The sequence below is a fragment of the Opisthocomus hoazin genome, chromosome 2 (genome assembly GCF_030867145.1).
Source record: "Opisthocomus hoazin isolate bOpiHoa1 chromosome 2, bOpiHoa1.hap1, whole genome shotgun sequence".
In the NCBI taxonomy this organism is placed as follows: Eukaryota; Metazoa; Chordata; class Aves; order Opisthocomiformes; family Opisthocomidae; genus Opisthocomus; species Opisthocomus hoazin.
Window position 1 is genome coordinate 31,906,739 of NC_134415.1, and position 16,506 is coordinate 31,923,244.

Below are 16,506 nucleotides of genomic sequence, written 5' to 3' on the forward strand. Positions count from 1 at the left end.
ACACGGATGGTTCGGTGTGGCGTAGGGCTCGAATGGGACAATGACTGCATTAAAAAAGAACCCACTGCAAAAGATCTAAGAAAACACAATTTTATGCTTTTAAAGGCCAGAAGGAAATGAGGTAAGAAAAATACACAATTTCAGAGATTCTTCCCTTAACTTTCAGTTTAAAGAAACCATGGGATTTAGCACTCTATTGCAATAGAAAAAAAATGAGTAATCTTAGATCTAAATTGTTCCTTAAGCAGTTAAGCCTCACAAAATAAAAGTATCGAGACAAGGGAAAACCTAACTTCTTCAACAAAAACACATCAAAACCCACATGTTGCTTCTACTATCCAAGATACACCTGAAACAGTTTAGAGGGAACATTCACTTCACATGCATGTAAAGGACTGATGCACAATCACCTCTTTTGGAGACTGTTCTCAAGGGTGGAACAGAATGAACTACCATCAGGGTTCTCTCCCCATTCATGATTAACCCCACAAAAGTAGGAGTGCAGGCAATGTAATTACTCATTTAATACTTACTTTGGGTATGACAGACTTGTATTCCAGCTGCACCACAATGCACCAGTTGGTTGGTTGGCTGACCTCCCTGTATGACCTTTTACAAGTGGCTTAACCTCCCTGCAGCTTCCACTCACTTTATTAAACGTTCTGATCCGTAGCAGTTAGTATTTCACAGACCACATGTTTGATACTGAAGAACTCAACAACATCAGAAGCTTTCAAACCAGCAATGTGAATGTGTCCAGGTTTTCACCTGAGTTTGGGTACCATAACTACAACCCAGATACATCACAGATAAAGGTTTTCCTGAAACAATTTCATAATCGAGAGAACCACGCAGAACAAGAGATAACTGCAGCACATCATTGATTTTTAAATGTACATGCTTCACTTTGCAAAAGGATGAAATAAAGTTGTAAAAGTAGGATTAAAAAAAAAAAAAAAAAAAAATCAGGAAAAGGGCAAGAAGTGTTCCCCCAATCCTCCTCTTTAAAATAGATGCAAATAAAAGCCAGGGCACTGCACACAGCCATCTATCAAGAGATCATATCATATTAAGACCTGGAATTATCACCGTAGCATAGAAGAAACTGGTACAGAAATTATATTACCATCTCAATAACAAAATTATTGGTATTAATGCCACAGCAACAAAAGCAAAGGGCTCATCCTTTCGGCACAACTGGGTTCAACATCCACATAATGCCTTCGCTACAGTGAAACAACTGGTGAGGACACAGGCATGACTAACTAAATGCCAGCAGCAAGATCCAGGATATTAATGATTAACAAAAAGCAAACAGCAAAAGCAAGCTGAAGACTAGTTTCTGCCTTTTAACACGTCCAGCATCATGACAGAGCCACGATTGCTGTTCTGCCCCCGACTCTCTCACCATTCCCTCTCCATGACCATTTGCCCAACTACAGCAATAGTTATCTAACACGGTCTTAAACAATGTTTCAGGTCTTTCACGTTCCACAGAAAAGCCTGAAAGAGTTAAGCAACAGTGACTAAGATAATTAAGTATACTTCACATGATGTCCAGGATTTCTAGTGACCTTTATACACAATATCATCCGACCGTTTGAGAAATGAAGATCAAAAAGACTTTACCTGACTCACAAGTGACTAAGCTGAGAGAAACCAGGCCTAAAGATAATAAAACTGAGAGCAGAGTTTTATCGGCTCATTACCTCATGAATAGGAGCACCATCTGGTTTCCAGAGCATTAAATAAGTTTTTACACTTCACAGAAAGACGAAAGCCCACAGATTAAAAGGATCTGGGAGTTCCTTTGTTATCGGTGGGCTCACACAGAAGGCAGCGAGAAGTCCTCTTCCAGCTGTGCCACCAAGCCCTGGGAGGCAGCTTGAGTCGGTCTCCTTGGGGTGATCCAGGTCCCTTTTCAGAGAGGCTGTATGGCACCAAGGCGCAACTCTGTCCATAATTAAACACGCTCAACAACACACACAGTGGGAGAGAAAGGAGAGTCCCCAAGGCAGACTACTAACAAGGACAGAGGCTAGACAAATAGAGCGTTTTCAAGAAGGTTTCTTAATCAATAATTTGAGGAAATGCTAGGCACATTGCCATTTAGTTTATTCTGCTGAAATAACCTTTATACCTGCCTCTTTTAAAGTCCAACTGACTTGCATGTAAATTAACCTCATAAAGCAGACCTGCTCACTAACAAAGCAGAGATCCCATCTGGCAACACTAGGAAGAACGGGGAGAAATAAAATCCTGTGAATTATCCACCCATCCCAAACTTCATCACTGCATACTGTCCCTTGAAACAGGAAATGCAAGTGCCCCACAAGGCACTCACACCCTGAACTACTGAATAGATCAGAAGCAGCATAATTAGCTATTCCCATGGCCTCTACAGCTTGATCCAGTATGAATTTGTAATATCGCCCTTCCCCCATTTCTGATAAAAGCCACACAAAGAAACAAAGATATTTAACATACTGCAGTGTAATATAACACAAATTGCAGCTGGAGGCCTAAGGTATTAAAAAAGTTATCTGAGAAGTTAAATACATTTAAAACTATTCCTGGAACAATTCTTCATGGGATGTAAAAAAATATCTTGTTGTAACAACATGAAAGAGAAGAGGAGGGGGGAGAAAGTACTCTGGAAACCTGAAGGCAATATTTCCTATTGTGCATAATGACAGGTCACAGCGTACATAAGAAGTACAAGAGGCAGGAGAAGTTCAGGGGTAAGAAAGCTCAGCAAAACGATCACCTAAGCTTTATTCAGCACCCTAGACAAAATACTTTAAACACTGAATACCACATTAAAATGTATTAAAACCTTTAAATGTATTAAAACCTTTAAATGACTAACATTAAACGGAAATTCAGTTAGAAGAACACACAACATATTAAATACTTCAATCAAATGAAGATATGAGGCATATGCTCGGAAGAGCTCACAGTCTGAAGTCCCATTCATGCACTGAAATCCATCATGCAGGCAGACAAGAAGAACAGTGTTAATGATTGATAAACCTGATTGGAGCTTAAATAATTGAAAGCTTATAGGGTATAGGGCTGAGATCCTACAGATCACTTACTGGTATCATAACAAGTTGTTAAACTCTACCAGGGGGTCAGTTTGTTTATAAACTTATAGCTGCTCATCTTACAAAGTGCAAGAGATTCATTGCTATTAAAATTTCTTCAGTTAAGCACCAAGAAAAGCATTTCCCAAGAAAACTGCCCAGTTGAGCAGATGCATTACCACTACACTATTTCAGTAATTCAGAATCCATAGGGCAATTCCAATTAACTGCCTAATGGAACAAGCAAAACCACCTTAATTGTAGAGGTTTTCTAACAGTTAAAAATACATTTTTAAAAAATACACACATCCACAAAGTGGCAGGCATTCTGCAATGAAAACAGGAGTCCAGTGCTCACTGGATGTAACAGCTCAGAGACGACCACTTGGAACAAGGTATTCAACAGACTTTAGAAGGAAAGTAGAACCCATGATGGTATCAAAGTTGCCCCGCTACACTTAAACAAAGGCTAGTTTAACTTGATTAGAAAAGAACACACAGTTATCAGGAAACTTCAGTTTCAGAAATTTAAAGTCATTTCTGATGACAGAAAGCAAAATTAATTTAGGAATTTATGCACGCTCCAGTTCACCAAGTTAGTCCCTAACAATATACATGCATGTCTGGATCTACCCTGGTTTCAAGTAGGCTCCCAATAACTACTGCATGTAAGAAAAATTGCAAAATGAAACCTTATCTAGATCATCAAGGGGTTTTGATCCAAAGACTTCACTGAGCATTAAAGGGTAGCTCAATCTGTATTACTTCCTACTATCTGCAAAAAGTCATTTATCCAGCATGCATAATGACGCACATTATTTCTCAATACATGCTCATCTTTAGGGTAATAATGTAAAATAAGGGAGAGACACCAATTATGCTGCAGAAAAATATGCTATTTTTGAAAGTGTCTCCAGCTCCTTTTCACCGCTTAACAGTACCAGTCACACTCCCACAAGCCTTCACAGATGAAAGGTGAGACAACTTCACACAGCTTGCCAGCATTAACCCTGTTATTACCTTCATCAGTACAGCTACACACAAATTACTTCATATTACACCCTCACACAGACTTTTAATCACATTGTCCTGACATATGGTTACAGCAGCAGCTGAGCTCCTATCTGTCATCACCGCAAGGAAAACATTCCCGTTTCAGGGTAGTCTCCCAAGAGCAGGAGTAGTTAGTTATGCTGCTGCAGCAGTTTCCAGGCTTTTCACTGGCAGCTACTCGGAGGTGAATTCCTGGCTGGGCTCACGCTCGCTGTATTCCCCGCATGGGGTCACGAGCCCCCCTGTGTTGTTTAATCCCTTGGTCATGCTGCCTTCTGGAGCAGAGGAGAGATGGGCCTGGAGCAGAGACTTCAAATCATACACAGACAATTTTCTTTGGAGGGTGGGAAAGAGGCACCATAAGAAATGTTTCGCAGACGGTTTAGGGCCGGCCTACTAATTCCCATTCAAACAACTCGGATAAAGATACTCAAGTTCACGAGCACCAAGACGTCCTGCTCCCTCCTGACTTTCTTCAAAGCCTCCTTCTCTTCCCACTCCAAACTCTCTCAAACTTTTTTTACAAAGATAAATGAGAATTAGTTCACTAAAAAAAAGGACAAGGAAATCTGCAGAAATACTTACAAAAAGAGATAAATAATAAGAATTACTTTCTGCACGACCATTCTCTACGGTTCCACATTCATGTGAGTGCATTTACTACAAAATGATGTTTTCAGAGTGGCAAGTGGCTGTTGATGCGCCCTACAGCCAATGGACGAGCACTGTTTTTAACATCCTTTTGCATTGTGTAATATAACCGTTGGACATCATCTCCCTCTGAAGACTATACTAAAACTCAGCATTTTGATGGGGTTTTTTTTGCGTTTTTTTTTTTTCTTTTAAGGTGAATTAAGAGTTCTTATACTCCTAATACTGATATTTTAAATTCCTTTAGCCAGATTCAGCCTTCACAAATCTTCCATTCTTCACAGTAAGCACGAGGTAAAAAGGCTATATCCATCCCTTTATTTAAGAGTTAAAAAACCAGAATCACCAACGAGCTGAGTCACCAGCCAAAGAAAAGTCTGAGCCACCAGGTCAATGCATACTCTGGAACGTGTCACCTGCAAACACTGATGGGATAAGACTGCTCCTGCACGTTTTCTCCTTTATTTGAACTCAGTGACAAGGAACTGGCCAGCAACAGCGTCTCTTGGAGATTTCACTGTTATATGAGCGCGGTTACCTAGCTAGGTTTTGACATGTGTTGAATTAACACCTTGTTATATTTATTGCTTGTTTTTCTTGGTTTTCATAGGTAGACAACTCCACAGTTACACAACACATTGGCTACTTAATCTGTAGTTAGGCTCATATTCTGTCTGTTCCTCCCTCATTAGTTACAGCAATAGTCACCCAGCCTTCTCTAGTGTTCTGTGAGATCAAATCATTGCTCATTATTCCCTCCTAATTGCAGGGGAAGAACCTCACACCGATGGCAAAACAAGCATCCCTGGAACACCCATATCCTTCCAGCGCAGATTCCCAGTTTCACCTCCCAGCACAGTTCCTTCCTCGCTCGCTTCAGTCAGCTCCTGGAAGAGTCACACTGGAAATACCCTTTAACAGCAGCATGTGGTTGAAAGGACCACCTGTGCGTGCAAAGCCGCTCGGCATCAAGCGCGCCAAGGCAGGCCGCGTCGCCTGGGCGATGGAACATTTCAGAGCACCCTCAACTCCGACTAAGCAGGTATTAAACTTGTTGGGATTTTCCGTATGTAGTCCAGTCTCTCGGAACAACAGATTACGGATTTCACGGGGCATCCCCGCTGGTAAAACCAGGCATTCGGTCAGGTGCACTTTTTAAGGAAACAAAGTATTTCAGATCGTTACCTTCACGTGTTTTGTACCAAAAAACTCAGCGAAGCTGCTGTGCTGTGCTTTCACCCAACTTCAGCTGACACAAACAGCGCAGTTGTAAAATTCCCGATAAAGCTCGGATGGGAGGTGGTCCCCCCTGCCCCTTCTGGCAGCGTTGGGAGGGAGATGACGCCGGCTGACACCGGCGGCCGTGCAGAGCTCCCGCCGAGGGGAACACCCACCACCCCCGGGAGCTCCCGATCGCTCCTAGCCAAAAACAACATGGACACCGGCTTCCTCTCGGAGCACTCGAAAACAAACACCCCCTCCCCCCAGAAGCAGCAGACAGGGCTCATCTCAAGCCAACTTTAAGAACTTCATACCATTAGGGAAATGTAAAAAAAGCAGGGTTCAGAGGAGGTGCCTGCGGACCCCGCGGGGAGCGGGGCGAGCAGCCCCAGCGCGGCAGCCTTACCCCCCCCTCCCACCCCCATGGAGCGGGGCGAAGGGGGAAGTTCCCGGGCGCTGGGGGCCCCCCTTCCCTCTGCGCTGGCTCTGCTCCAGCGGGCCCGTCTAACAAGTTGATCCCGGCGTGGAAGAGGAAGAAAAGGAAAAGCTTAAGGGGGGGAGGGGGAGGGGGGGGGGGGGGAAGAAGCCGGGAGGGGGAGGGGAAGCCCCTGCGCGGCCGCACCGCGGCCGCGGAGCGAGAAACGAAGGCCGGAGCAAGAAAGAGAGAGAGGGAGGGAGAGGGAGGGAGAGGGAGGGTCGCCCCCCCATCCACGTCCGCAGGATCCATTTTCCCTCCCGCCGCCCCGCTCCAACTTTCGGCGCCCCGGGGGTGGCCCTCCGGACGCCTCCCGCCGCTTCGAGCCCCCGCGGCCCTGCCCGCCCGGGACTCACCGGCATCATCTTGGAGCCGAACCGCATGGGGGCGGCCAGTGCCGGCCCCACCGCCCGGAGCGGGAGACCGGCGACCCGGGGGGAGGAGGACACTGCGCCGCGGGGAGACCTGTTGCGGGAGGCGCTCGGCTCGGCCTCGCCGCCTGCCCTCTGCTTTGTTCCCGCCGCTGCCGTCGCCCCCGGCTCCGCTCCGAAACTAACCCCGGCCCGGCGAGGAGGAGCCGCAGTGCCCCGCCCCACCCCGGGAGGGGCCGGCGCGGCTCCCGCGGGGGACGGGCCGCCTCTTTTGCCCGGCCGGGGGTGCCTGGCCCGGGGGAGCAGCCGCGCCTGCGCCTGCTCCCTCCCGACTGCCGGCTCAGCTTCCCTGGCCGGGCCCGGGGCTCGGCGGGGGGCTGCGGCAGAACGGGACAGGCGTGAGCCCCCGCCGGGCCCCTCCGGGGGAGCCTCCCCCCGCACCAGCAGCGGGGAGTCGCGGGTGGGCGAGCTCAGGCTCCAGCGCTGAGCCTCCCCGGGTCCCACCTGCGAGTCCCGGCCGCCTCAGGCGGGTGTCCTGCCGGTAACCCCCTCGTAGCTCCTCGGGTACGCGGCAAATTGAGCATCCCCGCTACAGATTTTACTTTTTTCTTATCCCCCCCCCCCCCCCCCCCTTTTTTTCAGTTGGACCTGGCAGTGGAGCTACAGCGACCAGGTCAAACCTCACAGAACAACGGTGAGGTGCCAAAATTTAAAAAAAAAAAAAAAAGTGTAAAAATACCCGTGATAGGATCGGGCTGTCCAAAAAAACTAACCCCATGAATCCTGTAGACCCACTTAAGAGGGGGAAAAAAAGTTTTCCCCCGCTGGGCCCGTGCGCGGGACACGCGTTTCAAACCCAGGAGCCTTGCCAGCAGCGCTGCAAAGGCTGGAGGAGGGCTTGGAAGGACGGCGTGCTAAACCAGCACCGCTACAGGGCTCTCTCTGCAGGGAAAACAGCTCCATCTGCTTCTCCTCCCCGTAGTAAAACCTTCCCAGTAATTAGAAAGGATAGAAGGGAAGAGGATTAGAAGCTCCTAGACGAGGGGAGAACAAAACTCAGACCTAATCTGTATATAAACATCTCTTGTCCTAAGGCAGCAACAAAACTTCATCGGCACTGATCAAAGCCCCGGGAATCCCTTTGCAATAACCAAGCATTGTTTAACACAACACTGTTGCAGCTGCGGCGGGGGCTAAAAAAAGATCAAAAAGCTATTTTTGGAGTTGCCCAATTTCAGCAAAGAAAAGCTGCAGACCCTTTCGTTGTTGTTGTTTGGTGAAGTTTGCTTTTGCTACGACGCTGTGAAATATAGCAGTACGTAAAACTCGTCCCAGAAGCGTCTCGCACGCTTCGAACCTGCTGTACGGAGCCTCCCCGCCCGGGCTCAAACATCCCGGAGCGCTTCGCTTTCGACAGAACAGCCTGGGAAGGGCGGCCGGGCCGGGGGGCTCCAGCCAGGCCGCTTCCCCCCGGCCGTGAGCAGCCGGTATGCTTCCCTTCCCGCCCCTCTGTCGGTTTTCCTCTCAGCGAGGCGGCCGCTCCACAGCCCCAAACTGCCCCCCGGGGTCCCGCACCGCCGGGGGCCGCTCCCGCCTCCCTCCCCGCCGAGTTCGCCCCCGCCCCGCACAGTCCCCGCCCCGCCGCCAGGGCCGGCCAATAAGGCGGCGCTGGCGGCGGCATGACATCACCTCCCCAGACACCTATTGGGTACCTGGCGAAAACAGCGCGCCGTCTCCCGGCAACGCCGTGGCGTCACGGCACCGCCCCGTAACCCTTCCCGCCTCCCGCCGGCGCTGCCCCCGGCCGCCTCTCACTGCGGCGCCGCGGGCAGCGGCGCTCCCGGAAACCCGCGGCTCCGGGCAGCGCCGGCCGCCGCCGCTGTTCGCCTGGAGGGCCGGGTTCCCCGCCGGCAGGCTACGCGCTGGCCGTAGGCTGTGAGGGCCGGCCCCGTCCCGCGGCCGCCCTGGCACGCTCGTCAGCCTGCCCGTGGGAGGCTCCTCACCCCAGTTCTCACTCGGCGGGGTTTCCCAACTCAAACTCTGAATTTATTTTACGAGGTAAAAGTGTGACGGGCCACGGCACGTGGCAACGGAGAACCGAAACTCCCCTGCAAAGCTCTGCTGAGTTTTTAGGAGCGCCTCAGGGGTGCGATCTTTTAATGTATGCCCCAAGTACGGGTACAAATTATTTCTAATAACAATTGGACTGTTAGAATAATAATTTCTGAGCCTGTAAAATAAACCTGGAAACGTTTAGATAAAAAAATCAACTAGAACAAAGGTTTCAGGTGCCTGGATGCGCATGGTACCTGTGTTAGCTGGCGCGTGCCTCCTGCGGGTCAACCCACTGCAGTCCCCGTTGGCACAACTTCCAGTTTTCACATCTTCCACACACAGCTACCACCCCATCCCTGCTAAGGAAATGGAGCTTCAAGGGGTGCGCATCATTTTTTCCCAGTTACTGCCCAGGCTCTGTGACTCATATGCCGCGGTGGAGGCCGTCGGGGCCATCTGGCCGCGCGTCTGAGATCGCAGCCTCTGTCCAACAGAGGACACAACCCTCGCCAGGTTTGCGGGTGAAGCAAGGTCAAAACCATCCCACGCTGCTGCCTCCAACAGCAATTCAGGCATGGTTTCACTAGATGAACACAACATGAATTTCCCACAACGGGCTATTAATGGCAGCAAAGATTTTGGGGTTTATGAGCAGGGAGCATGTGGTTCCTCCCCTGTGGGAAGAAGCTCGTGAGGGTTTCTGACCGTAGGTTCAACCTCCAGCGTGCCAACGGTTGAAGGTAACCGCATTGCACGCAGGAGGACTGGCAAGGAGCAACAGTTCTCGGTCCTGCACGTGCAAAGCCATTGCAGGAAGAAAGAGAAGATGAGATCCGCAGGATCTGGAGCCAACGGCGCAGATAGCTGAAGCTCTGCACCTCTTCCCTGGTTCCCGCTCCTCTTGGTGGCCTGTCCGGAGCGTGCTGTGGATGACTAAGACCACACGCAGTTCCCTAGAAGCAGTCACAGCAAGGGTCCAGGGGAAGTTAATGCTCATGGAATTGCTTGAAAAGCATCCAAGAAAAGGAAAAAAAAACCAGCAAACCACCAAATAAAAATGTAGCAGAATAAACCTTCTCTCCATGAGAGATCTACTTGATCTGAACCACAGAAACGTGCAGTAGCAGAAGGGCATCACAGACAGTAGTGGTAACTGTAATCAGTAGAAATCAATTGCATCGTCTTTTCTTGCTTGGGATCGAGGGGAGGGCACTGGGAAGACACTGCTGTATTTAATGCCTTCAGCACACTACTTTTAAGTTCTACTTAACTACTTCAGTTAATTCCTTCAGTGCTCTACCTACGCAATTTTAACAGTAACTTCTCATTGCCTTCTCTACCAGCCTGCCTAAAACTGCCTCCAGACCAGCCAAGTCTTCTTTTACAGCCCTGACACAATTAGGAGGATTATCAGGCAACAGACAACAGGCAACATCTCTTTTGCAATACCCTGCAATAATAAGAAAAAAGAAAAGCTGTGCCTGCCAGTCGTTTATATTTTAATAACCCTTTTAATTCTTCAGCAAAAAAGATGTCGAACCTGATTCTTGGACTGTTTCTAAGGCAGTAATTTCAGAGAGAGTTTGTCAGACATCAACACCGCAGCATCAATGCAAGAGGAGCAGGAGGCCAGCTGGTTCAGGTTTGCTGCCCGCTGCCACCTGGTGTTACAATTCCACCAAGCCAAACTTCAGAGCTCTAATTTCTGAGGGATGTGCTTTAAGAGCGCAGAAAGAAAGGAAAGCTTTGGAATTGAGATTGCTGGGGAGAAAGGAAAAAAAAAGGGGGGGGGGGGGGGGAACATGCCAAGAGAATTGCTCACCTAAACTCAGCGGGCTGGGGCACAGCACAGCAGCTTCACAAGTTTGGACTCTTTCCAGCAATGTTGAACTTCTGGCACCTAGTTTATACAGCTTAGTCTCCAGCTCAAGATAAGGCTTTTCCAGACAGCGATTCAAAGCAAGGCCTCAATTCGTGTGTTGTCAAATTGCCTCACAAAGAAAAAAAGTAGCTATAGAAAAGAAAACCAAGGGGTTTATACCTTCAACACCTTCATACAGTTTCACTAATCCACCAGCTGTCCTCTGATGGTTGTTGAATTAATTGTCACTATTTAACACTGCATTTTTACTATTTAATTTCCTTTAAAATGTCAGGTCGCAGACCTTGCAGCACAAATAATTTTGGGGAAAATGTGCAGCAACGATTTGGTCTACCCTCCAGAGGGAAAAAAGTTCACTAGTTCCAAAGCCTGCAGCTGAAATTCATGAAATCCTTAAAGGAATCTGCTAATGGCACCAGCTAGGACATCCCACATTATCCCTGTGGCTGCTTCCGAAGCAAAAGCCTTTGCTCTATGCCACATTCAAAAGACTACACCAAGAATCATCTGGCAGATGTAAATTTTAAACTAAGACAGAGTGGCCTGCCACAACTCCTGTTAACTCCAGTTCTTTGCGTGTAAAGATTTTCTTAGGCATTCAGGAGTGATTTAATGGACATACCTTCCTCCTGGCGATAAGCTACTTCTCTCTAAAATGTCTGAGTCTGGCAACTGAAACGACTCTCTTCAGCTGTAATCCCCTTCAGGGAGTTTATCACACCAGTGCGTGCTTAATGAACACCACCACCAGGCCCCTACTTGAATGGTGTGTGTTTTGTTGAAAGCTACATATTCTTCTTAGATGAAGTTCATTTTGGTTGTGATGTATAGGTCCTTATTCACACACAGCTGACAGCGATTTAAAATCTACACAAAACAATGTATTCTGTGACATTCCTGTGCCACAGCTCAAACAAAAACTAAATTTGCCCAGGACAAGGAACAGCTGAGTAACATTTATCTCACTCAGAGGCATGAGAGCCAGTCTCTTACCTTGTGAAAGCATTTACTTGTGTACAAAGGGAATATAAACTTCGCCGGTTGCTGTATAGATGAACTGGTAATGCGTGTAAGCAACTAAATGAGACAACAGAGGTTCAGGTCCAGACTGTAACCTTAAAGTTAATTAAAAAATATTTCTTGCCTAACTTGCATCCTCTCTGGAAACTAATCCCATTATCTGAGAGTCACACATGCACCCACTGTGCAAAGTACGTACACAGTCACATTACTCAGCAAGCTAATAATTATATAGAGAGCCAGCAGCACCCAGAAATGAGCAGCACTCAGAAGCTACTTTAGAAATTTGCATCAATTTGCTGCAACATATTCAGCTCTTTTGCTGATAATTCAACAACAGTTCCAAAGGATGAGTTTATACAAGTAGAAAGTGACGTTAATACCACTATATGCAAGCATCACTCACAGTAAACAAAAGTCTTCCATTTCTTCCAGATCAACCAGGAGTGATTTAACTTCAGTAAACTAAAGCTTCTTTAACTTCTCAAGTTATTTGCTAGAAGAAAATTCTAATTTCCTCACTCAAAATTCTTTTCCATGTAATTTAAATACAGATTTTTTTCCACAGGTAATTCAACAACCAACCAGCTAAAGCAAGACTGCTCTGTGTCTTAAAGTGAGCAGAAAGAAACTTCTTTTTCCATTAGTCCCAGGCATCTTTGAAAAAAATGTAGGCTGGCACAAATTAGTGTTTTGTATGCATCATACACAGCTGCCATTCTTCTCAATAACTAAATTATACTCATTAGACTCACTTTGGATCCCTGTCAATTTATCTCAGAGGTGATCCTAACTGAAGACCCTCTGCCACAAAATGTCTCTTTAAGGCAATTACAGCAATGCGAGAAAGGCGAATCTGCTGGCAGATGCTCACCCAGCCCCATAAGGGAGTTGGTCTGTGAGGAGGAACAGAGAAGGAACTGAAAAACACTCACTAAGTACATATATATTCAGCTGTTGCAAACAGCAATTCTGTTATCAAAATCCCATCCCTTGCCAGAAACCTTCAGATGCTGATTGGCCACGCAGTGATGCTGAACCTTCATCCCCGCTGGATGTTTAGAGAATGTGGAGAGTTAAATTAACACTGCCATTTTATTGTTGCCTCATCCCTATTTCTCAGCTGCCAAGCAGCCAGCCTTAGCTCATGCTAGAAGTCCCTTCGGAGTCATGAGTGAACGAAACCAGAAGGATTTCAGAAAATACAAAATTATTCAAGATCAGGCTCCGCACAGTTTCTTGTTGGTACAGTGACTGCAGGACTGAGCAGACCACGGTTTTGTTAACATATTCTCCTGGTCAAATCATGTATTTTCTTTGCATATTCTCACACAGAGCTATAGTCCCGCACCTCAGCAAGCCAAACTCTGCTTTAGATAAACCTGGCAGACACAGGTACATGATCTATAAGGCACAACAGACACTTTGGGAGTTGTCTTTTTCTTATACATCAACATTATTGGTGCAGTTTGTCACATCAGTGGTGTTTCACTGAGCTGAACTGAGAAGACACAAAGATATATTACTAATGTCTTTACCAAGTTCTCTTTATCGTATTGTAAATATGTGGTAACATACTAAAATCAAAGGAATTCCTTGGAACTTGTACCAAGCTAACCAGCAGCAAAATTGAGCCCTTCCCTATGGTAGAAACTGATTCCTTGTCCTACGGCTTGTGAATATCCTACAAGAAAACAATACAGAGAATTAGCAGAAGTCATGTAATCTAATTAAAACCTCCTCTTTGTTCATATAAGCTTTCTTACCAAGTTTACTTCTGAGTACAGCTGTGGGAGGATATGTAACCTGGCCAATGCTATCTAGTACTTGATCCTGCAGTCCTCTTTCAGGGAGGGTATTTTGACTCCAAGAAAATAGAAAGGTTATTTTTCTGAACCCTCATACTTTTTATCCCCCAAGTACATCAGTTTGCCTGATAAATATATTACATGTCTGCAAACTCTTACTTTCTTGTGGAGTTGAAAATACTTCTGGTTAAATATTTCTTAAAAAATTAAAACAGAAAACTGTATTTAATGAAAGCTTGACTGTGCAACATGCCTGGCGTACAAAAGCTACTCAAGATTAGTCTGGTCCCCACACTTTTAGCTAAGAAAAATCTACAGAGATTGTATTTTCTTTCATCCTATCTTCTACTTGTTCTCCTTTCGCCACTTCCTCTCATTTCCCAGGGAGCATCACATTCTTCTGCCTCTCAACTTCAGCTTATGATCACTATCAGGTACCTAATGTACAGTATTACAAATAAATTATGAGGTAGATGTAGATTTTAGAGGTGGTTTCTCAACCAGCTTTTTATGCAATATGTAGCACTACTGGGCCCCAAACTGGTTAAACTACAAAGGATCCATCTAAATATTTATATCAATTTAATTAAACTGGGATTACATTCATATCTGAAGCTATGACTCCACACAACCATAAATACTAAGTTACCTACTAATGGATAAAAAGTCTCATGCAAAACATGAATCTGTGCAAATTTACACTCCTGTCTACATTTGTTAAGAACATTTTAAAAGGAAATTTTAATATGGCGCTTTTTTTCCCATTTCCTTTTTAAAGCCTCTCAAAAAAAAAAAAGACCTTTAAGCAAGCTGGAGGTGATTCACAGGGACAAGAGCATAGACTCTCTGTGGATCTCCCCCAGCTTGCTTACAGGTATTTCCTTCACTTCTGGCTGAGAAGTCACCGTCCCCAGATGTGCCCAGATGTAGCTGCTCTCCTGTATAAGCGAAACGAGCCCGTGTGTTTCGTCTGATCTGGCCTTGCACCAAACTTCTGCATTAGATTTAGCCTTAGACTTTACTCTGCCTCAATGTCCAGCAGCCTGAATGAAAATATGGCTGTGTGAATATACCAGACTTCCTTCAAATGTAGCACCCCTTAAAAAAACCCTTAATATCCATAAAGTGAGCAAACTGCCACTGCCCCTAAGAAGAAAATGTGCCATGTGGAAAGGCATTTTCTATTTTTCTATTGATTACACTAACTTAATAAAACAAATCTGTTTTCCTCCCACCCAACTTCTGCTCTGATCCTCAGTTTTTGAGCACATTGCTCCTCTTTTCTCCTATATTCCTCATTAACATGGCAGTTCTTCACCTAGTTACACACCTTCCTTCACTTTCAATTCCTGCTGCTAGATGTCTTCCGCCCATCCCTGTCTTCCCAGACATCATCTTGCTTCTCACCCTCTTTTTCCCCTTCCCCGAATTTATTCTCCGTTCTCACATTTGATATTGCAGCTTTCCTTGTATTTGATCCAGGCTCCTTCCTTTTCACCATGCCTTTTGGCATTGCTTCTCACCATACGAAGCCCAAACAAAATGTTCTACGGCTTTCAGTAAAACTTCACAGTCCCTGCTGTCCCCAACAGACCACACTCTAATCAGTTGGCAAAGCAAGATATATACAGTCTTATAAGCACACAGTAAGCTGTGAAAGGCTGCTCAGTATAGATATATCTAAGAATGTCGCTGACAAATTTTAAGCCAAGTAATGAGATTCTACAAAGATTTATGACATAAAAAAAAATCCTCCAGATTACCACAAAGAAAGCAAAAGAGATATCCTTGGCCCAGGCGGCCTTCCTTTCAAACTTCATATTCCTAGTCCAAAGTACAGAGGCATCAAAATTTCACCCCATGCCCAAAAAACAAAAAATGAGAATTTTTGCTTAAAAGGGGCAAAATGATATATTTCCCCTGACATTTTCCTTATGAGTCCTTTAGATGTCCCCCAAAAAATTCAGTCCAACTATATTTAGCATTCTAACCCGGTATAAACAAAACTAAGGCCATTTCAAGATTTGTTTTAAATATTACAATAATTGCAGAAATCTAAATGAGTAGTAACTCAAGTAAGGCAAATAAGGTGTGTATCCTGTATGAGCTGTAAAATACTGACAACAGAGTTTGCATGTTACTTGACATACAGTAGACTCTACTTAACTTTATTTCATCCCTTTCGGGAAGTATTATCAAGTTATCTGGCTTCACTCCATCCCATAGTAACTGAAAAGTTAAGCCACTAGAGAGTCTGAGATGGGGATTTAGTGGAAGTGCGTGCAGTCTGTGTTTTTGCAAATTAATGCAAAGTGATGCATGTTCAGAAAAATGACACAAGATACATTGGGGAAGGATGTGAATTAGAATCTGGAAGGCAGCAGAAGTAGCTTATATTTATTAAACATAAAGCTGTAGCTTAAAAACTCAGATTTTTCAAACTGTATAACAAAACAAAAAAGCATTCTTGAAACTATCTTTAGTTTAGCTTAGGTAGGATGAAAAAACCCACTTGCTCTTAAAGCATTAACGGACTGCCAGCCCAAACTTCATGTGCCAAGTCACAAGTTTATTAAGAATTCTCCTGTGTACGTTTTAAGCTGCTGAGTGTGCATGTGAAAGGAGATCAGGTCTTAAAACCATGCACAAGAATAAAACCCTTGTTCCGAGACAGACAGATCATTTTACAGCGGCATTGATGAGCTGAGGGGCGGGGGGAGCAAAACACTTCCAAATCCATACAAGGCACACAGTGTTCTGCTCCCAAAAAGGAAGTATTAATTTCAGTGCACATTTTTGGAGTGCCATTATGGTGATACACATAAAGGCTTACCCCTGCGTTTGCCCTGCTCCCAAGTTAATCCTTTTCCAATTGCAATTTTTT

At 45.6% G+C, this 16,506-nt stretch overlaps 1 protein-coding gene across 1 annotated transcript in view; it reads right to left on the bottom strand.

The window, feature by feature from the left end:
- Positions 1–7,037, bottom strand: part of TP53BP2 (tumor protein p53 binding protein 2) — a 49,911-nt gene extending 42,874 nt beyond the window's left edge. Inside the window, exon 1 of the mRNA XM_075413064.1 lies at positions 6,843–7,037. Coding sequence (XP_075269179.1) covers positions 6,843–6,869 — 27 coding nt within the window. The 5' untranslated portion in view covers positions 6,870–7,037. The remainder of the gene's footprint in view (positions 1–6,842) is intronic.
- Between the last annotated feature and the right edge of the window lie 9,469 nt (positions 7,038–16,506).